The 22640-nt window shown below is 39.1% G+C and overlaps 1 protein-coding gene across 1 annotated transcript in view; it reads left to right on the top strand.

The window, feature by feature from the left end:
* Window positions 1–9534, top strand: part of msna (moesin a) — an 81730-nt gene extending 72196 nt beyond the window's left edge. Inside the window, exons 10-13 of the mRNA XM_041195160.1 lie at window positions 260–420; window positions 2955–3047; window positions 5898–6134; window positions 7596–9534. Of these exons, the coding sequence (XP_041051094.1) occupies window positions 260–420; window positions 2955–3047; window positions 5898–6134; window positions 7596–7760 (656 nt within the window). The 3' untranslated portion in view covers window positions 7761–9534. The remainder of the gene's footprint in view (window positions 1–259; window positions 421–2954; window positions 3048–5897; window positions 6135–7595) is intronic.
* Window positions 9535–22640: the final 13106 nt, after the last annotated feature.

Below are 22640 nucleotides of genomic sequence, written 5' to 3'. Positions count from 1 at the left end.
AGTCAGCAACTATATGTAATTTGTGTTGCTGTCTTTAACTGGCCAGTAGGGAAAGCTGAGAGAAGGCATGGGTGCCATCTAATGGCTGTTGGCCTGCATTTCTACATGACTGCAGTAAGCATTTGTAATAGTTTTTTTTTAAAAAAGTGACAGAAAAGGAGTTGCAGAAAATGAGCTTTTGTGGACAGAGTGCATGCTGTACACAATGATTGATTATACTGGGTATGTTGTAACCCCCTACTTCCATGTTATCTTTCAGAACTGGAAGAACAAACTCGCAAAGCACTGGAGCTGGAGCAAGAGAGGAAAACTGCCCAGGAGGAGGCGGAGCGACTGGAACAAGAGCGTAGGACTGCAGAGGAGGCCAAGGCTGCCTTAATGGAGCAGTCCAAAAATCAGATGAAAAATCAGGAGCACCTGGTAAATAGCACCATTGCTAATATAAAAGGAATTTAAACATATTAACATAAAAGCAAAATACTGCGGATGCTGGAAACCTGAAATTGAAACAGGAAATGCTGGAAAAACTCAGGTTTGGCAACATCTGTGGAGAGAAAAACAGAGTTAATGTTTCGAGTCCGTATGACTGAATTTTTCCAGCGTTTTCTGTTTTAATTTCTGTAACAACATGCTCATTAAGGAATTTCAACCCAATAGCTAAAAGTTCAGGAATCTAGATATCTGCCAAACAAAAAAGCATGCACGATTCTCTATCCCTGTTGCACTACTGCTTGCCCACTTTGATCCCACGATCTAAGAAATGTGGGATGGTGGGGGGTCCCAGGCTTGCTACTTCATCTTCTGGTGCCCTGCATGGTCACTCAGCTGACCAACCACATCAGTAAGATGGGAGGTCTGGGAACATAATCTCCTGCCTAATGTAAGTGCGAATGTCGGCCTTGCATCTGTTGTAGTTGGAGATGCTGCTTTGCCCGGAGTGGGTGGAATTGGAGACCTGTGACCTCTGGTCCTGAACTTTCATCTCTTGACCTTTTTCTATTTGAGAAATAGATTCTGAAAAATTTTCCTATGATTGTAGTGTAGTAATTTTTCATTAAAATATGAAAACCTGTGAACATTGGAAATAAACGTGCATACAAAATAGTGAGTTAGACTGCTTTTGGGCATTTGGAATACAAGATGGGTTAATTTTTCAGTGTTCTAATGAAGGAAATCTCCCCAGCCTGTATGCCTGCTTTTTCTCTTGATTGAAAATACTGGCAATTAAGTTTGTTTAAAATCCTTCCTTGGGCTGTGACTTGATAACTATGCAGTATACAAAAAAAAACACTGCTGTTAATGAAGGTGTTGGACATGGAACCCACTTCAAGAACCTGCTGATAACTGGCACTGATGAACGCTGAGAGACAATGCCCATAAAAATGCTTTGTGCTATTAGGGTTCAAAATTAACTTTCCTATCCAGAGCTGGAGCTAGTTTGGATCTTGAAAGTATATCCATTGGACAGGGCTGTACTGCACAACTGAGGCATTGTCATTTTACTTGGTGGCCTGTTGCAGCTATGATACTTTACTACGTGAACCAGACAACACTATAAGCAAGTTAGTGCATTTTTACATTTGGCATCATCTATTGTGAGAGTGCAATATTTGCAGCATTGTCTCTCACCATTTCTGCATTGCTAAAACCTGCAATGGCTCAACAGTAGGGATAAGGGTGGAGGTTTGAGGAATACAAATGTGGAGAGCTAGTACACAGGTGTTGCTTTCGCTATTCTGAACCACAAGTACAAAATGTAAAAGAGTTTCCAGATGATAGTTGAGGGCTCATTCTACATCTTGTTGATGTGACAAATTTGAACTATTTAATCATACCCATTTCATGTCAAACATTTATTTATTAACTACAAATCCTGCAGAAACATTTGTCTTCGTTGTACTGCGAATTTTGTGTTTGTGTTTATATTTTAACTTTGAAATCAATCTTTTGATGTGAACTTATTTCCAAAATAAGGTCAAAGATGCTATGGATTGGAACATGTCATTTCAGGTACTCAGTGTAAGCATTAACCTGAATAGGTGTAGCATAGTTAAATGTTGAGTAATGTGCTGAGAATTCCATTGTGCTAAATATTGATGCTGATCATTACAAAAATAAACTTGTGGTGTGGAGCTTCAGCTAGATTGTGCTAGGATTTTTCCAGTGCAGATTTCCCAAAAGCAGCACAAAAATCAGCATTTTAAGTGCAATTTAAGCTTCTGCAATCCGTTGCTCTAGTTTAAAAATAATCAAGCTAGAGGTTGGCCCTGCTCCAGGTTGAATTAATCGCCACTGCATTTAAACTAATCGCACCTGTTTGCGTGTCTTTAAAGGCACTCTATCTTTTAGGCATAAGGACTTTTTAAAGCTTTTGAATACATTTTTTAATTTAGTAAGAAATAGGCTATTATACAATATAACTGGCAAATGGTTCTGTATAACTTTTTATTGTCATTTATTATTTAACATCTGATTAGTCACGAGTGGACTAGACACCAATTCAATTTTTTTTGTGGTAAATCCTTTTTCAGCTGTGTTATGAAATTGCTTTAGGTTACTGTTCAAGTATTTAGGAATATTTTTAAAGCAAAATTGAAAAAGATTACATTCTAAAATGCTGAGCTAGCAGAGTCTGCAGATTTTGTGTTCGGTGGTATGCAATGAGTGAGTGGGAACTCGGCAAAAAAACACTTCTCCAAACGAATGCAATTTGGGTCCTGGTTGCAGATTGAACCCAAAGCAGTAACTCTACTCCTGTATATTTTAAATTCACCTGCTTTCTTCTAGCTTCCCAAACATTAATTGAGTTGATGCAACATTATTGTTCCTGTTTTCTTTTTGGAAAGAGAAAGTATAAAACTAAAACAAACTATTTGATTTATTAAGTTCATTCCTTCCATTTTGAAAGAGGTGATGGGACTATCACTCCATGACACTTTACCTTTTATTTGTAGGCCTCTGAACTTGAAGAGCTCACTTCTAAAATAAATCTATTAGAGAGAACGAAGAAGATTAAGGAAGAGGAGGCCACTGAGTGGCAGCAGAAGGTAAGGCTATATGATTCAGAGGTATTAGAATACCATAAGTGCTGGTATATTTTTCCTGTCTCCTTCCTGAAAGTTGCTGAGATACAGTTCCATGTGAACCAGCAGTACATGCCCAAATACAGTTCTTCATGAGTGCAGACAATGGATGCTGGTTGACCAGAAGGTGTCTGTGCTACCAAATCTCATCCTGTTGCGATGCCTACATGTAGGGACTTTCCAACAGGAGCCCCTTCACGGAAGAGTCAGTGGAATGGTGATGTTAATATAGGGGTTTCCCATTTTAAATGTTGGCATAAGCAGTTTCTAGATTAAATGTTGAGTCTCATTTTATATGCCAATTGTGACTAGAAGTATAGGTGTGGTTTGTGAATTCTGCATAAGATTTGGAATGGGAGAGAATACTTGGAAGGCAAATATTTGTTCTTCCCTTATAAGGATATTACTGTGATTCTATTAATGGATTGTTTGGCTTTCCTGCCTGGTCCTTGCAAATGATACATCATTATTTCGCTTCATTTTTTTGTGTATAGATACTGTTTTTTTTTCTTTTCAAGAAAAACAGTATGTTCCTGCCCCTCCTTTCACAGGCAGCTCTGTCAACTAGAGCTGCAGTTGGGATATACACTTGCAATAGAGCAGTGCGGAGATAACAGCCAAAGTTCCAAATTCCAATCTCAAAACAGTTCTCCCTGCTGGGAAATGTTCTATTGAATGTAGGGGCTTCCGTAGTCATATTGCAGCTTGATGGGTAGGGCCCCTGATTCCAACCTAGAAGAAAATTGGGCATGGTTACAATCTAGATTTGATTATTACAAAGTTTTAGTGAGTATCATGTAAGTTGATAATAAGTGGGTTGTTCTGTCACTAGAATAGGTTGTTACAATCTCTAGAGGCCAATAATGTTTAGACAGAAATTCAAACTTCCACTTAATCAGACCTAAAAAAACTTTTATTTTAGTCATTTATTAAAATAAACACCTTTTTTTCTAAACACTACTTCTTCTTTGTAGGCAACTTGTACTTCAACTATAGTCAGAGACATTCTCAGAGTTTCTTAAATCCACCATCAGTAGTAAAGCCTGTCCTGATGATTTCCTCCCCAGCCACATTAGAACAGAACATGTAGAAGGATATGTCTCTTCGATAAGAGACCATCTCCCTCCTGTAACTGGCTGTGGCAGCTCTCAAAGTCAAGCAGCTTTTTCTGTCTGCTGACCACACAGCCTCTGATATCTTTCTGTGGCACTTATTGATTTATAGGAAAGCATGTACGCTGATCTCAAAAATGGCTTTCTCGATGTTCCTCTGCACGGCAACGTGAAACAACTTGTATGCTGATAGAAATGTTAATTAGCTATCTTTTATCTCAATTCCCTTTCACCTTTAGAAGTAAATAGTTGTGCAGTAGACTGTCTAACCAGATAGCTATAACACCCTTTCTGGGGCTTTGGGAGATTCAGTCTGCTCATGGAGACCATGGCAGCAAACTCTGGTTTACCAAGTGTAAATACCCTGCTGCTGCTCCTCCAGGCAAAAAATCTAATTCTCCTCACCCCCCCCACTAACATTCAAACCACCGAGGCTTACTATCAGGCAGACTTCAGAACAGTCCCTGAGTGACTCCTCATTTACCCTAAATGTGAAAAAGAATCCCAAAACGAATAATCTTTTAATCCTCATAATTGAAACAAGGTGATAACTGGGGTTCGCAAACTGCTCATTTGAAAATCTTGTTTATTGTCTGTGCATTGTTGGGTTATTTGGTTTGCATTATCTTCATTCTAATTTATAAAGCGCATATGAGTATTGATGGGTGCAGCTGATTTTATTTTGTAAACTCTTCCCCCACCCCCTTCCCAAACATAAGGAGCAATGGTTCAGCTGAGGCAGTGGGCATGCTATGCAATTCTAGAGTAGGGAAAATAATTGACTCTGGGATTTCTACATGGGAGGTGAGCTTGAAAAGGATTCCACAGATGGAGGGCTCTTCACACTCCTGCCCCTGCCCCCACACCCACCACATTGTACCCATTTGCTACTATGCTGTTACTTGCTCAAGAATGGTACAATTAAGCATCGGCTCTTTCCTTTGTCCGAGTGAGTTTTCAGCAAATTCTTATCAATACCAATTCATTTAACATCACTGGAAAAACACTATCTCACGGGAGTTTATTGTCTGCAGCATGATACTGGCTGAGCTGCGTCTGTTTTTGTTTTGGTCTTTAAAACCATCTGCAACATATTGTCTCTTTTTGGCTTGAATCTCTTGGGAGATTGTCAGCAAGCTTGCTCGTGACTTGCAGTCAAATAATCCTGTCCAGATTTACTTGGTTGCATTATGAATCAACTGTTTCAATTTTTTGAATCTGGTATCTTTCACTGCTTGGGCAGTCATCTCTTTTCAAAGGTGTATTTTTACAATACAACTGTAGTGATGACAGTGGTTTTACTGCACAAATGTCTAGGCCTGACCTGCCATGTCCTCACTCCCATTTTGAGATCAATTCAGGCCTCAGCACCTGGTTTCCGCTTTGCAAGTTTATTATTATGCCAAAGCCACTCAGCACTAACACCAAACATGTAGGGTCCATACACCCTAAAACTAGTTTTCTACAAGTTTGTTTTCCTTTCCATTTTTAGTGTCTCTTGCTTTTGGGCAATCTAATCAAGCAAATAAAATAGTCTTCCACAAAAATATGCATGTTTTCTCATTGCTTTAGTCAGGAAATGTGTATAGATCATAAAATTGTCATGCTTGTGATTGTGACTCCAGAATGGGCATAATCAAAGTTCATGGTTAAGTCAAATATGATGAAGTGGTAGTAATTGTAATTGTGCACTGTTGTACAGGCTGCATTAGCACAACAAGATCTGGAAAAGACCAAAGAGGAACTTAAAATGGCCACAACAACCCCACCCATCCAAGTGACCATCCTACAAGCAGAAAATGAGCATGCAGATGAGCACGATGAGAATAGTGCAGAGGCTAGTGCTGAACTCAGCTCGGAGGGGACCGTTCAAGATCGCAGTGAGGAGGAGAGGTTGACTGAGGCAGAGAAAAACCAGCGTGTACAGAAACAGCTACAGGTATGTACACTTGCCAATCTGACCTATAGTTGGGGTTTAGAGCTTTTCTAAATGGTAAAACAAAGGTTTGTTTATCCCTCTTTCCCTCTACATCTATTTTTGATGTGAAGGTATTAAATGATAAGGATAAGGTTTATGTCACATTCTCACCACCAAAGAACCAGAAGACACCTGTCTGATTTTGGACTTTTGGGGAGATGGCAAAGCTAATGTGGAGAGAATGTTCTTGCTTTTTTGTCTTTTGTTAAACTCTCTTGTTGACTGCAGTTACTAGCACCACCCACTTATGAACACAGGAACAAGAGAAAGCTATTCCACTTGGGCTGTTCTGCCTTTTGTAATCGCGCTTCCCAATGCCGTATTTACTTTTTAAAAGCATTTGATTTTGCATCTTTTAGTTTTCCAAGCTTGTGCAACATTTGTACGCTCAGCCCTTTTTGGTATGAATTTTTTCTTGATCTTTATTTAATTGGTTTTATATTTAAGATTCTGTCCATTTTTTATTTCCTGATACACCTCTTCCTGTGTGGAAAAACTATGTTATCTGTCCTTTCCATTCTCATTCTTTATGTCCCACAATTAGATTACCTTAATCTTACTTTTTGGGTAAGCGTGGGTCATATTCTCATCATGATCATTGCTGAATTTTCCAAAGTCAGTGTATTCATATGGTAGGGTGCCCAAAATTGAGTGCTACTCAGTGGGGATTGACAGTGCTGTGTAAATGGAAATACTTCATTGCTTTTATATGCTTGTGATGAAGCTGGCATATCATTAGCCTTTTTTTTTATGCCTCCCTGACCAAGCTTCTAAACGCATACCCTGATCCCTAAATCTTTGTTTGATTATACAATCTTCTCTATGGATGGAACGGTGTGCTGGATCCAAGCCCTGGACTAGACATGTGTGTGAAAATGTTACGAAGGAGTTTTTGCAAAGTGTGTTTTTAGCTTAAAGCTTCAGTAACGTGATAACTTGAAATCAACTGTGGGTTAATTAGATTCAAAGTGAGTTGCTTGGTTTCAGTTTGGATTCCTGCTTAACTTGTATGGAATTCCAATCAGAATTTTTTTATGATCAAGCGCATCTAAATGGGGAGGACCACCTAGGATGGTGCTCTTTTAAGACTACTTTTAAGTGCTACTGCCCAATTTTATATTTTGGGTATATTATTAATATCGTCAAATATTTTTATATAAATGAGACCTTTTACATTATCATTTTAAACGTGAAAATTTGGACTTGTTCATCATTGAAATCAGTGGCTTTCTGAGCTGTATAGATGGCTCAAGTCTCCCTCACCACAAGACTGTACACTAGGAAGGTCAATAATTCAAAGCATCCTGGAGTGGTTCAATTAATTTTACACTTTCTGGGGTGGGGGCAGGCTAGAAATTTAACCTGAGAAACGGTTACGTGCAACAATTTTTCATGATGACTGAAACGCTACTTCACCCATAGGCATTGACTTCTGAGCTGGCCCAGGCACGAGATGAGACCAAGAAAACACGGAATGACCTGCTACATGCAGAGAACATGAAGGCAGGACGAGACAAATACAAAACCCTGAGACAGATTCGGCAGGGCAACACCAAGCAGCGGATTGACGAATTTGAATCCATGTAAATCCCCATTTCCTGTGACCTGTGTAAGCCACTACATGGGAATGAATTTGGTTCCATTTAGGAGTTGCCGAGAAGCCCTTTTTTTTTTTATTAATATATAGCTTGTGCAGATCAGCAACAGAGATGTATTAAATTGTTGTTTCAGTTCTTGTGTGGCACAAATGTAATCTTTGGTTATGAAGTTCAGAAAGATTGTCGTCCTCCTCTCCATTACACAAATTAGAATTTTATCAAAGCCTTTGCTTTATTCCCACTGTTTTTGTACTGCTTGTTATTTTAAGTAATGTATTTTGGCTCATCTTTGATATGAGAATCTTCACAATCCTAAGCTCTATTTAATTTAAGAAAAAAGCATTGGAAAAAGATTATACAAGTTAGGTAGGATGTTGATGTTGATTCACAGAAGCGGTCCTCACCACAAAAGATGTACAGCTCCTGGAATGGGGAGCTTACAACTGTTGTGTTCGTCTTCTCACTTTAGCCTGTAGGTTGGTTTTCACAGTTGGCGAATCTAACTGGTATTCACCATCTTTAATCGATGATTATTGCCAAGTGATTATCAAGATCTAATATCTTTGATTGGATAAGTTATGCCATCACAAAAAAGTATCAAACAAAAACCATTCTTGTGAAACTAATTCTTATTCAATATTATAGTAAGTAAGTAATACTTGGGGAGAGATCCCTGCATTTCTGAGGTAATTTACATTCAGCTTTAAAAGATTTATATGCACACCTCACTTAGTTGGCTGAAATTAGTGAGGTTCGGCCTCCGATTTTTTTCAAGCTGAAAAAATTCAGCTGTGACTGGAGTACATTGCACTAAAATTTTAAATTCATAAGAAATTGCTAAGCTTGTAGGGGGGTTTTCGCCTTAATGTCCACAGTACCTGGGAGGATATGGTGCTACCATATATTTCACTGGGTAATTGCAATCCCACATTTCATGTGAATAGAGTTAATTTTGGAAAAATGTACAAATTTATAATAAAATGCTTCCCTCCTAATTTCATGGCTCTAAAGTATATGTCAAGATTTCAAATTTGTTCAACTTCAACTGAAATCCTTTTTAAGTTGTACATTAAGGTCAGAAGTACTTGAGATATGGCTAATGCATACTTTATTGAGCTTCATATTCCTAACTGAACCTCTTGCCAAGGGCTATCATTTAATGCTGAATAATCTTTTTTTATATAGAAATGAAAGTGCCAAAAAAAATCTGTTACGTGCCTATGTCTATTTTATTTGCAACCAAGATCACTCCTTGTGCAGTTGGTTGCTTTTTGTTTTCTAAATAGTATTATGTACTTGATGTAGTTACTTTGGACTTTAACTATGCAAAGTAGGAAGAGCAGAATTATTTTTTGTAACCAGATTATTGGTTTGCAGACTTATCATGTAACCATGCATCATGTATTTTGCAGGATAATTGATTATAAGAAATGTGCAGTATTATATTAAGGAGACAACTGTTCAAGTCAAGTGTTGATCTTTCATGGTATCCATTGCAATGACTTTGTGAAATGGGAAACTTTGGTCAATAATAATGGAGCTCTTCAGCTCATTGAGAAAAGCTGCTTGATCTCATTCTCAGTGGTTTGAATATTTTCTATACATTACATAGAAAGTTGGCCAGTGTAAATTTCTTCTGCACTAGTGAAATCTACTCCCTATTTAACAATTAACAAATGGGATCTCGGTAACAAACTATTTGCTGTTTTTGGGGTTTGTATTCAGTTTGGTCTTTTGCTCTAATAAATTTTCATATTTCTGCATTAGTTTTGGTTGCTTTTTTTACTACTCCTTTTCGGTAGATTTTTGAATCCTCTGTCCTAGTAAAGTGGTTTTCATGTGTTTTCTCTGTGGGGGAGCTCTTACAAATATTGACAGTCTGGTAGCTCCTTTAATTTCCAAAGGACAGTGTTGGCTAGACATCCAAAAGGAAACAGTGCTATTGATGCTAAATATGCTTTTATTAATACAGTAACCAGAAATTTATAAGTTGACAAAATAAAGTAATTGAACTTAAAGGATTTGATCTCCTTGCAGACCCACCCCAGTTAGGAAATCCAATTGCTATTTTGCAGTAAAAAATCTTTATTCTAAACTCACCCTGAATAATTAGCTGGCAGAATAATGATGTTTTATTTGGGGGGCTAAATTTCTTCACTGCTCAATGCACAGACGGTACAGGAAATGTTCAAAACCAGGAAAATCTTGTGGAGGTCTGCTTTGTTCCCAGTATCTCTTTGATCCTTCCCAAATTCTGCCCACAAGAGTCCCTTCTGCCTCTTCCATGCATCCCCCAGTGAGAAGCAGGGGAATGGGAACCCCATGTCTCCTGGGGGGCTTTGTACTGCAATGAACTTTGTGCACATTAGACTAAGGTGTGCAGCAGCTGTTAATCCAGGTGAAAGTGAGCAGTGTGTAACCCTAAAACATCTGCAAGTTTAAATATTACTTCCAAGCTGTATTTTAAGAAAAACATTTTGAAATGTTCTTTTAATTGGATTTAAAACTTGAAAATGCTCGCATTTTGCACCGCATGCTCATCAGATCAGACATTTTCATCTCCTTTTCCCCCTTGCTAGAACTGGGGCTTCTTGGGAGCAAGTATGGCATACCATTGTGCCATCCTCAGAGGAGGACGAGGAGCACATGGAGCTGCAGACAGTCAGGCACCATTTGAGGAGGATCTACCCCACTAGTTTTCCATCATGATGGCTGGTTTTGTGTGTGGTGGATTTGAGTTTTAGATAATGTACAGTATGCTCTGCGCTACATATGGAGTCACCCTGACCTGAGGGATCAGGTGGTTGAGGATGAAATATCACGTGTTAGGGAGTTAGCTAGTAAAGCATATTTAACTGCAAAATCAACAATTTTAATTTGTGGCATTGTGTTGCTCTTTCAGCCCGAGATGTGGCAATGAGTGTAAAAATAAGAGATATTTAGGATTGTGTCATAGCATTTTCTAGAGCTGATATGGCGGAAGTCTGGGGAATTGAGCTGTTTGATCCAATAGGGTTACCAGTACCGTCAAGGTGAAATGGAAAGTGAGACTGGAGGAGTTTGAAGCGTATGCTGACTGTCAGTCTGTTTTTGGATGGGGTGACAATGGTATGGAAAGCACAGCAATGGGCCTTTGATATACTTCAATGAGGTAGTTGGAGATATTACCTCACACAGGAGAAAAAGCAACTTATGAACATCTAGTGAAAGCTTTGAAGGACCGTTATGTGGTGATGTCAAATGCCATGTTCCAAAGGAATGTTTTCTGTCAGATGAGACAGAAGGGAGGAAACAGTAACCCAATTTGTGACCGGTTTGAGGCAGGCGTTGTTGAATGGATACAATCATGTGACAGATCTCAATAATCAGAATGAATCAGGTGGTCCAACATTACAAATTGGATAAGTTGAGGTGTAAGCTGCTGGAAAGAGAAGACTTTGGATGACACTTTGAAAATAGGAGCTGCATTGGGAGCAATGAATGGACATTTTCACAGCATAAAACCTGGTCCCACCTTTGCCAATGGCACAACAGAATCCACATGTCTAGGTTCCAAATGGAAACAGTCAAAAGTCTGTGTGTGTTTCAGATGTGGCAACTTGGCAGTATGGAAGAGATGTATGCTGCCCTGCCAAGGAAAGGATCAGAAGAAAACCTGGGGGCAGAAACTATTTTGCCAAGAAGTGCAGAAGCAAAGCTGAACAGGGAGAGAAGCCCAACCACATAGGAAATAGATGAAAGTAGCAGAGCTGAGACGGTCCCTGATGGCATCATTATTCATGGAGCTAAAAGAAAAGAACATAATAGGAGCCTGAGATATTAGTATTGGCTAGATTGCAGTCAGCAGGATTTGTGGTAAATGCAGTCAAGTGTTTGGGCATTAACTCTCGAGTGGTTGAATCAATCCAGCTAAAGACAATATAGCAGCAATAGCGAAGATGTGTGAACCAAAAATTCCACTGAAGTGAGAAGTTTTCTGGGACTTGTGAACTATTGTGAGGTATATCCCAAACTTCTCTACCCTGGCTGATTCATTTGAGGCAGTTGACCAGAAAAAAATGAACGGTTCAAATATGATGAACAGAAAGCTACCCTTTGAAGCTTTGAAAGACAGCATGATAAGTGTTTGAAGCTGGAATACTATGATCCAAATGTGTCAACAAAAGTCATGGCAGATCCCAGTCCAATACGATAAGGAGCACTACTGGGGCAAATGGACAGTGATGGCCTGAGAATCATTGCTTATGCAAGCGGATCTCTAACAGGTGTGAGGAGGAGGTTACTCTGAAACAAAGATGCCTTGGGATTGGTGTGGACAGGGGAAAGATTACACGCATACTTCAGCATTGAGTTTGAATTAGTAACTAATCACAGTCCATTAAAGATTTATTTTCCCATATCCAAACAATGTGCCAGAGTCAAAGAATGGGTTTTGAGACTCTAGAAATACATGTACAAGGTGGTTCACCTTGCTGGAAAGGTGAATGTTGCTGGCCTGTCACAACTACAGGGAGGATCAAACACCAATCCTCGCTAGAGAATGAAGCTGAATCATTTGTGGTTTGTGGCAGTTCATGCTATACCCAGAGCAATGATGGTGAGAGCCAGGCAAGGATCCAGAATTGTATGATATCTGACACAATCCAAGCTGGAAACTGGGAGAATTACCCAGTCAAGACTTGCATTGCTTTACATGATGAACTGTGCACAATTGGGAAATGTGTTCTCAGAGATGGCAGAGTTGTGGCACAGGTAGTACCACAAAATCTTAGGCCTAGACTGGTGATGCTAGCTCATGAATGTTGCTTAGGTTTTGTTTGGTTCATGGGAGTGGTTGGTACTAAAGTATGGGAACCACTCCCGTGAACAAAAGTATGGTGGCCAAGGATAGAGAACGATGTGGAGCCATTTATTTTTATTTTTTTTTAAAAAGTCAGATGTTGATTCCTCCATCAGCAGACCCAGTCCACTAGAACCATTAACGCAGCACACTTACCACCTGGACCATGGGAGGATGTAGTAGTTGACTTCTTAGGCCCACTCCCATTAGCAATGATTGACTAGCTGTTACTGTGCTGTTGTAGAATTTAATCAAACATACTCTGAAAATGGTGTCTGCAGTGACACATTTGCAAGGCACGGTCTACCAGTCTAGCTGTATTCAGACAATGAGCTACAATTTAGGATTGTTCCGGCTGAGGGCAAAGATTGGACGGTGGCATTGCTGACACATGTGGCCATGTGTATAAAGTTGCTCTATACTACGATGGAAACAGCTGAACTGCTATTTGGACACAAGGTACCAGAGCTGAGGGACATGAGTGTTGATCAGAAGGCTCAAGATCATGATGCTGAAAAAAAGGGCGCTGCAAAGTTTTATGTAGACCACAGGAAGCTAGACAGTCTGAGATCTGGTGATGAAGTACCACTGAGATAGGAGAGCCCAACTAAGACGAATACACCATTTTGCCCAAGCTGTATGTTGTCAATAGTAAGAGAAACAATAACCGTGCAGTCCCCAGAAGCAGTATTGTATGACAGAAATTCTTCATGTCAAAAGTATTATGGTGACAGACACAGCTGCAGATGTAGAGGCTGAAGCAAAGCTGACATCCAGAACCCAGAAGTTCAAGTAAGTGATGCTGATGGCAGGCAGATGGCTTGCTTTCCAGAGGGAGAGATGACACTCCCTAATCCTGAGACAGCAGGCAGACCACTGCACGAGAGGAGACCTCCAAAGTGATATGAAGATTTTGCGTGATTTAGCTACAAATTTTAAAAATAAACTTAAGCTGAAAATCAGCAAATCTTGATACAAAACATACTCCTAGGTGTGATTTTTAAATTTTCAAAACAAAAAGCCTGTACACTAAACATTGCCTTTAATCTTGAAGTTCCTGTTTGTGATGTTTGCAAGTACACAAGAAAACAATTGGATTGAATCATGGGGGAGCATCAAATTACTTACTGATTATTACAAGAGATGCCACAGTTAAGTAATGAAAGAGAAATAACAGTCCAGAAAATGAAATACTTCAGACTGAAACTATATTGAACTGTATACTGAACTTAAGAATTCATTCACTCCAGTGAGTTGGGGAAATGATTTTAAGTTTGTTTGTTTGCAAAAGTTATTGGAGTATGTTTAGTAAGGGATGGAGTTTTAACTACATATACTGAGCAGAAAATAATGGACAAGTTTTTGATCTAATAAGGGAGGGATGTCATGATAGCTGGTTGTGTTTGTGAACTTGTGTATTCGATACTATACTCAAAAGATACACCCTGCACTACATATGGGGTCACCTGATCTGAGGGAGGTTGAGGGTCAAATAACACATGTCGGAGTTAGCATAGTAGGTTAAGTGATCTTGCAGTTAAACTTGTGTGGCTTTGAGTGTTGTGTTCTGCAGTAATTATGGTTTTATTTAGTGTGTAATGTACCTTTAAGAATAATACTTGTTAGGAGTGATCACATGACCTGTAGTAACCAAGAGGCGAGTAGCATAGGCTACATCCACAGACAGTGTAGAGTTGGAGTCGAAAGCACACGTGTAGTTGCTGCTGAGTATATTATAAATAAACTTAATGTTTCCACCCAAGAAGTGTCTGCAGATCAACTCTATCATTAATAGTACAACTCGGCCACTCTACAACAGTTCTCAGTCTGAGATGTGACAATATTATCGTCCTCCATGGAATAAACAGGCAGCATAATAACATGAGGACCACATTGGATGAGTTGTGCAAAGAGTACACTTCACTCAGGGGGCAGTAGGGCATCGCTTGTGATGAGCTACATTCTTCAGCCTGTATTGCTGTCTTGTAGTTATGATGGTAACCACCATCTTCATCTTCTGTGGTTCATCAATCATTTCAGGCATTTGTCAGGGAGCATTACAGACACTCATTGTTAGTTGACTGCTATTAGCAAGAAAGCAGGTCAATTCTTGATTTGAATTGTAGCACAGCAGCAGATATAGGGCCTTGCAGCTTTATGAGGGTTGTTGGCTTCCCAAAATCTAGGGTGCAGTCAATGGCCCTCATGTTTCTTTTCAGTGCTCACTTCAGCTATGGAAGCACTTACACTGTATCACAGCAATTAGGATCTTGTACATCTCAACCTGATATGCAAAAAGTTGCATGACACCTTCATCTGTTATAATTTAATCTCCTCTGACGTTTGCTGGAAAAAGAATCAAAAATGAATGGCTTCTGGAGATGATGCATGTTCCCTACTACTAGGGCCCCCAATCAGCGTGGTCCAAATTGCAACAGAGAAACTGTACAAGAAGTTACATACCTCTAACTAGACTCACCGTCAATAGGCCATTAAGCTTTATGTGCTTAGCTAGGTTAGGAAAGGATTTAGCATGGTTCGGAACAATTTATCTAGAATAAATTTGGTTTGCCGTGCACTTCAACAGCTTTGCCTTTTAGGACAGGCTGCACTTAGGCACAGCTGTTGAAGACTCTAGCTCTGTTGGATCTAGGACAACATGGAGCAGGTTGTCCTCGTGATCTGCATTCGGCAAAGGATTACTTCGACAGCGTATCTGAATGATGTGGAGTATCAAACTTCAACTTTTCATCCTTATAAAAACTTTTCCTTTGTGCCCTGAAGGTGCTGGAGTACTTTGAGGTGTTGCTTAAGTGAGTAGTAGTGGAATGCCTTTGATTTGGCAACAAGTTCAAGTTTCAGTACTGTCCATAGTGTACGTAAATCTATCATTGGGTGACTGTATAATTGGGTGACCAGGAACACGAACCTTTGGCTGCTTTCCTTTCAGTTACTATCCTATCACGAAACATTGAATACATTGGTGACCTAGTGGGTACAAACACAAAAGAATTTCTTAAATTACATTTTTTTAAGGCACAATTTCTACTCTGTTTATAGTTACACAGTCTACAGCACAGTAGCAGGTCATTCGACCCAACTTGCCGGTGCTGTTGTTTATGCTCCACATGAGTCTTCTCTCAGCCCTCCTCTTCTAATCTTATCAGCATAAATTCTTTTTCTCCCTAAGTGCCCCTTAAATACAACTTTTCTATTTGCTTTGGCTATTTGTGGTAGCACATTCCATGTTTTATTAAGAAGGGGGAGATGAACAAGTTTCGACTGAATCCTTTAGATATATTAACAACTCTCTAGATATACTTCAGACACCCTCAGATGTGGGAACATATCTCCCTTCATACTATCAAATCATTTTATTCTCTGAAGGATTTTGTTCGGGTCACCCTCCATCTTCTCTCTCTCAGAGAAGAGGCCCAACCGGTTGTGCCCTTTCTGTTAAGTATCCTTTCAGTTCTGGTATCATCCTTAGCATGAAGTTACTATTGGGTACAACTTGTTTCTTTTGACCACATTTTGATTGAAAGTGAAATGTTCAATTCTGATTTTCTGAGGTAGGAATGTATGAACAAAAACAAGGAGCATTTCTATGAAAATTGCTGATAAATTCATAAAGGCTTGAAGGTGCTGCATCAGAACTACACAATGGTTTTGTTGGGGAAGAGGAGAAGAAATGGTTACAATTTTTACCTTCAAGAATTGAAATTGTAGATGACAAAATATGCTATTGTTTCAAATTTCTAGCTGTTGATTATACCTTTTTTAAAATTTTTATTTGAAGGCCTCCCCCTTTTCAATATTTGTTCAGAGAAGCAATTCTGTCAGCTGGGTGTCTTTTTTAAAATTGAATGAAAGGGAAAAAACACATCTATTTCAAATGTGATTATAAATGGAAGCCAATATGTGTGTAAAAATTCTATAAAGGTATCCAACTGAAAAATGAAGTGTCTTTCTTCATCCTAATTTGATTTTAATTTAAATTTTGAAAGCTTTGCAAACCTTTGGTCTGAACATATAAACATTCTAATTGCTGAAACCTGAGATGGATAGAATCAACCAATCAAAAAATGATGAATTCAGTATTTGCAAGATCTTTTACAGCTTTAGGCTATACATTTCTAAAATTTAAAACATCAACTCCCATTCACTAACAATGAAAGTCCTTTAATACAGTAATCTATGTCTCATGAGTACCCTCAATTTGATATCAGACGTTACAAAATGGAAGCTTAAGTGATTAAACTTGATTTAAGCATTTCATTTCTATTCTGTTCTGCCTTTTTGCCCTATATTCTTCAAAGTTGCCATATAAACCGTTAGCTTATATCTTTTATTGCAAAAATGCCTCAAGTTTAGGAAGAATAGGGGTATTCAGCAGCAGCTTGAGATACTCAAATTAGTGAGAAATCTAAACTCTTGAACATATAATGTAGGTAAATTGCCTAACCAATATGGCCTATTTGAAAGAAATCTATTGTGTGCAAAATTAATGTGAGACACCAACTGAAGTGTTTGGTGGTAGAATTCCTATTGTTTCCTCTCCCCAGACACACTTTCAGTAAAGTACCTTGCATTGGTATCCAATCAAGGCAGACCTGTGGGTAGCTGTAATAAACAAGTTGCACTGCACTCACATTGTGACAACTGCTAATTTGTAAGTATGTTACAACACAGTTAATCTCTTCATTCAGAAGTCCTTTTATAACAAAGGTTTGTTCACAGTATCCAAATGCCAGTTAAGCTTTAACGTTTATAGAGCTGCAGGTCCCACCTTCTACAAACCATGAACTATTAACTTGGACATTTATTTGAGAGCCTTTGGAACTTGCAAAACCTGGCCACGTGTTGGGTTTGTTATATTCTAGATATGGTCATAAATCTTTCTACCACAGCATCAAACTGTTTCAACAGCACAACCCGTTTCATTTGTTGTTTCAATACTTGCCGACTTCTGGCCTAAACTTTTGCCCAGCTGCAGCCTTGTACAGCATTGTAGAAGCCAAGATTATCTCCTGACCAGAATAAACATTGGAGCAAGAGTAGGCCATTTGGTCCCTCGAGCTTGCTTCGCCATTTGATAAAGCCATGACTGATCTGATTGTGGCCTCAACTCCAGTTTCCTTCCTACCTCTGCCTTGACTGCCATACAAATATATGGCAATGTTCCATGCTACTTGATAATTGTGCTTTAGGCAATTTCACACCTGAATTATGCCACAGTTAACAGTGAAACAAATTCAAAATCATCATGCATGATGCTGACAGTGTGATGTAACTGCATCATACTGGGTTATAGGGTTGGTGCAGTTGTAGCACCAGATTGCACAGTTGCGTGTTTTTTGAAAAGGTGATGGACATTGCTAGAAAGACCACCATTTGTTACCGATCCTTAGTTTCCTTTGAAGGCAGTAAGCTGCCATTTTGAACTGCTGCGTTCAGTGTGTTGAAGGCACTCTGACAGTGTTAGAGAGGCAGTTTACAGGATTTTTAGTGATGAAGGAACTTGCCTATTTGCCTTCTGTTAGTGTTCTTCCCCATCCTGAGAGCTTCCTGTCCTGCCCATCCACATACTTTACTGCTCTTCCTGAGTGTTTAAGGCTGCCCCAGTGTGACGTGAAATGGAAGAGCGAGGGAAAGAAGGGAGGAGTGGACAGAATTGGTGTAAGGAAAGAGAAAGGGGAGGGGGAACAGAAAAGGACCAACAAACAAGTTGAGAAGGAAATAGACTTTGTGGCATGAATAATAGTTGAGTTTGTGTGGGGTTCAGATTATGATGATTAGTGATACTTGCTCTTTATTTTAAAAAAAAGAGACATTTCTTGTGAGCTGCGAATAGAGGATGGCTCAAAATATGAAAACAAATATAGAATTTCAGGATTTTGCTCGAAAGGAATTGCATGAAACCACTCTGGGACCCCACCCAAAGGTCAGGGATCATTTAGTTATGCTTCCTCCTCTCCAGCACCTCTGAAATGCTCCCTATATAAAAATATCAAGGCTTCTTCTCTGCTTTTTGTGCAAAATTGGTTGCTTCTGCCTGCAATTGTGCTTCCTGACAATTGTTGCTGACTATTTACTTTGCTGTGGAATCCCTACTGTGCTTCCAACTGGCAGCTGTGCAATCTTTACAATAACTATCACTAGTGAAAAAGTACTAGGAAAACTAATGGGGTTAAAGGACAATAAGCCCCCTGGACCTGATGGGTTGGATCCTAGGATATTAAAGGAAGTAGCTACAGAGATAGTGGATTTGCTGGTAGTAACCTCCCAAGAATCCTTAGATTCTGGAAAAGTCCCAGAGGATTGGAAAACTGTCAATATAATACCCTTATTCAAAAAGGGAGGGAGACAAAAAACGTAACTATAGGCCAGTTAGCTTGACATCCATCATTGAGAAAATGTTAGAATCTATTATAAAGGATGTAATGGCAGAGCATTTCAAAATGCATAATATAATCAAGCAGTGAGCATGACTTCATAAAGGGGAAATCCTGCCTGATAAATTTATTAGAATTTCTTGAGGAGGTAACAAGCAGGATAGATAAAGGGAAACCAGTAGATGTAATATCTTTGGATTTCCAAAAAGTGTTTCATAAGGTGCCTCACATAAAGCTACTTAATAAGATAAGAGCCCATAGTGTTTGGGGTAGTATATTAGCATGGATAGAGGATTGACTAACTATGGGAAGACAGATTGTTGGGTTAAGGGGGGCATTTTCACGATGGCAACCTGTAACTAACTAGTGGAATGCCTCAGGGATCAGTGCTGGGGCTACAATTATTTACAATATATATTAATGACTTGGATGAGGGAAGTGAATATACTATCACCAAGTTTGCAGATGACACAAAAATAGGTGGGAAAGCAAGTGGTGGGGATGACATTCTACAGAGGATACAGACAGGTTAAGTGAGTGGATAAAAACTTGGCAGATGGCATATAATGTGGGAAAAACTGAGGTTATGCGCTTTGGCAGGAAGAATAGAGGAACTGAATATTATTTAAATGGAGAATGCTGCAGCTTTCTGCAGTCTGAGGGATTTGGGAGTCCTTGTACATAAATCACAAAAAGTTAGCATACAAGTTCAGCAGGTAATAGAGAAGGCAAATGGAATGTTGGCCTTTATTTCAAAGGGAAGGGAATATAGAACTTATAAAACTATACAAGGCACTGGTTAGAACACACCTGGAATACTGTGAACAGTTTTGGTCCCCTTATCTAAGGAAAGATATACTGGCATTGGAGGTAGTCCAGAGAAGGTTCACTAGGTTGATCCTGGGTATGAGGCATTTTCTTATGAGAAGAGGTTAAGTAGGTTGGGAGTTCAGAAGAATGAGAGGCAATCTTATTGAAATATATAAGATTCCTAGATGGCTTGACAGGAGAGATGCTGAGAGGTTGTTTCCCCTTGTGGGAGAGTCTAGGACCAGAGGGCATAAGAGTAAGGATAAGGGGTCATCTATTTAAGATAGAGATGAGAACGAATTTCTCCTTTCAGAGGGTAGTGAATCTGTCAAATTCTTTACTGCAGAGGGCTGTAGAGGCTGGGTTGTTAAGTATATTCAAAGCTGAGAGACAGATTTTTAATCAGTAAAGGAATCAAGGATTATGGGTAAAAGGCAGGAAAGTGGAGTCAGGGATTATCAGATCAGCCATGATCTCATTGAATGGCAGAGCAGACTCATTGAGCCGAATGGCCTATTTCTGCTCCTATGTCTTATGGTCTTTCTGGGTCTGGCTACTCCAGATCTGGTGCCCGAGTATGAGCTAGTATTTCTGTTGTGGGTCCCATTTGCCCTGTCAGTTAAATTGTGTTCAAAGTGTTTTGTGATGCCTCAAATTGAAGCATTATATACACTCGCTGCATGAATGTAATCCTTTAGTATCAGAATTGAAAACTATTTTTTCACATTAGAAATATTTTGAGAATTCTACATAATGTAGACCATGACTAGTTATTTTGGTTTGTCCATAACAGAAGAGCCAGAGAACCTGACCTGTATTTGAAATGAGGTAAATTCTAGATTTTCTGGATCTGTAGGAACAATTACTTCAGCGTGAGGGGTCAAACTGTGGAACAGGCTACATAGGAGATGGTGGAAATATAGTATTTATTAATTCAGATATAAATTAGACAAATTTATTTCACAAATAACATTTAAGGATCCAGAATATGAGTAATTTGAGACATATATGGTAAGTGTTGCATGTTTGGGAGGGATAGGTGGCTGTGGACTAATGGTTCCCGAAAGACCGTCCCATATTTTCCACATTCGCTTGGGTCTATTGTAGATCAATTGATAGAGATTAATTGTTAATAATGAGTGAATAAACTTGCTTCGGGTTTACAATGGAACGGGACTGACTGGATTGCTCTATAGAGAGCAAACATTGACTTGATGGACCAAATGGCTACCACCTGTGCTGCAATGATTCTGACTTTAATTGTTAGAATTAGTCGGCAGCTCCATTATTGTTGCATTTATGTGACTACCAGGATGGTGGTAGAAGGACTAGGTGCAGCTTTCTCATTTTTTGTTTAGCAATCCCTGCATTCCAATGTTTCTTTCCGTTTAATAACCTCATTCTTGCGGGAAGAACATTTGTGAATGTGAAGGTTGCTTGTTATCGCCACCATGTGGTAAAAAGAATAATTTCAGAGGATACTTTTCACATTAAATGCAGTGAATATGCCACTGCTTCAAACATATTGGAGTTCGATGTTTACTAGTTATGATGTTTGATAGTTAACACGGTTGCATAAAATGTCATTGTGCATTGCTAGGATCACTTGTTAATCTGTTTATTTAAACATGTTAATGCACAATCGGAAGTTGCTAATCCCTTTGTTCTGAAATAAAACAATTTTCTTTGATAGCTGTTGTTGACCATGGTGTCTGTGTTAGTGAAATTCCATCAGTTATAATAAGATTGAACAAACTGGATTACATGAATGCATAATTAGATTTAGACTCCAATCTCTAATGTCGATATCCTCCTTGCCTCTTGGCCTGATAGTGCTGTCTTTTGCTGGAGTACAGTACTACTGGCTAGGGAGACCAATTACCAGTCACTTTCCTGTGCCTGATCTCCCCTGGATGTTGTCAGGACTCCTGACTGATATTGGCTATAAGAGTCTGAACAAAACTGTTCAGCAAGTCAAAATAAGAAAAAGATTTGTATATATGTAGTGCCTTTTATGATAACCAGATGTCCCAAAGTGCTTTACAGCCAACTAAATGCATTTAAAGTGTAATCACTGTGGCACTGTCGGAATTGCAGCAATCAATTTGTGCATGGCAAACTCCCACAAACAGCAACATAATAATGACATGAGCTAATGGTGTTGGAGGTGATACATTGACATGGATGGAGCATTGGATAATTAACAAGAAACATTTGGGATTCAGGTTGACAAACTATAACTAACGGAGTGCCACAGGGGTCAGCGCTAGAGCTTCAATTATTTACAAGCTATCTTAATGTTTTGGATGAAGGGAAAGACAAATTTTCTGACAATGCAAAAATTGGTGGGCAAACAAGTTGTGAAGAGGACACAGTCTGCAAAGGAAAAAAGATAGGTTAAGTGAGTAGGCAAAAGTTTGGCAGCGACAGTATAATGTGGGAAATGAGTGGTTATCTACTTTGGTAAGAAAAATATCAATATCAATTTATATCAGTTACTCGGATGAAGGGACCAAATGTATAGTAAATTTGCCAATAACATCAAGAGGGGATAGATTAAGTGAATGGGCAAGAATTTGGCCGATCGTGTACAATGTGGGAAAATGCAAACTTGTCCACTTTGGCAGGAAGAATTGAGAGACAAAATATTATTTAAATGTAGAGAGACTACAGAATGGTGCAGTACAGAGGGATCTGAATGTCCTGATACATGAATCACAAAATATTAGTATGCAGGTACAGCAATTGATTAGGAAGGTAAATCGAATGTTGCAAGGGGAATGGAATATAAAAGTAGGGAAATTTTACTGCAGATGTACAGGGT

The sequence above is a fragment of the Carcharodon carcharias genome, chromosome 9, assembly GCF_017639515.1.
Source record: "Carcharodon carcharias isolate sCarCar2 chromosome 9, sCarCar2.pri, whole genome shotgun sequence".
Lineage (NCBI taxonomy): Eukaryota > Metazoa > Chordata > Chondrichthyes > Lamniformes > Lamnidae > Carcharodon > Carcharodon carcharias.
Note: the sequence above shows the minus strand (reverse complement) of the source record. Positions and strands in the feature narration are given on the sequence as shown.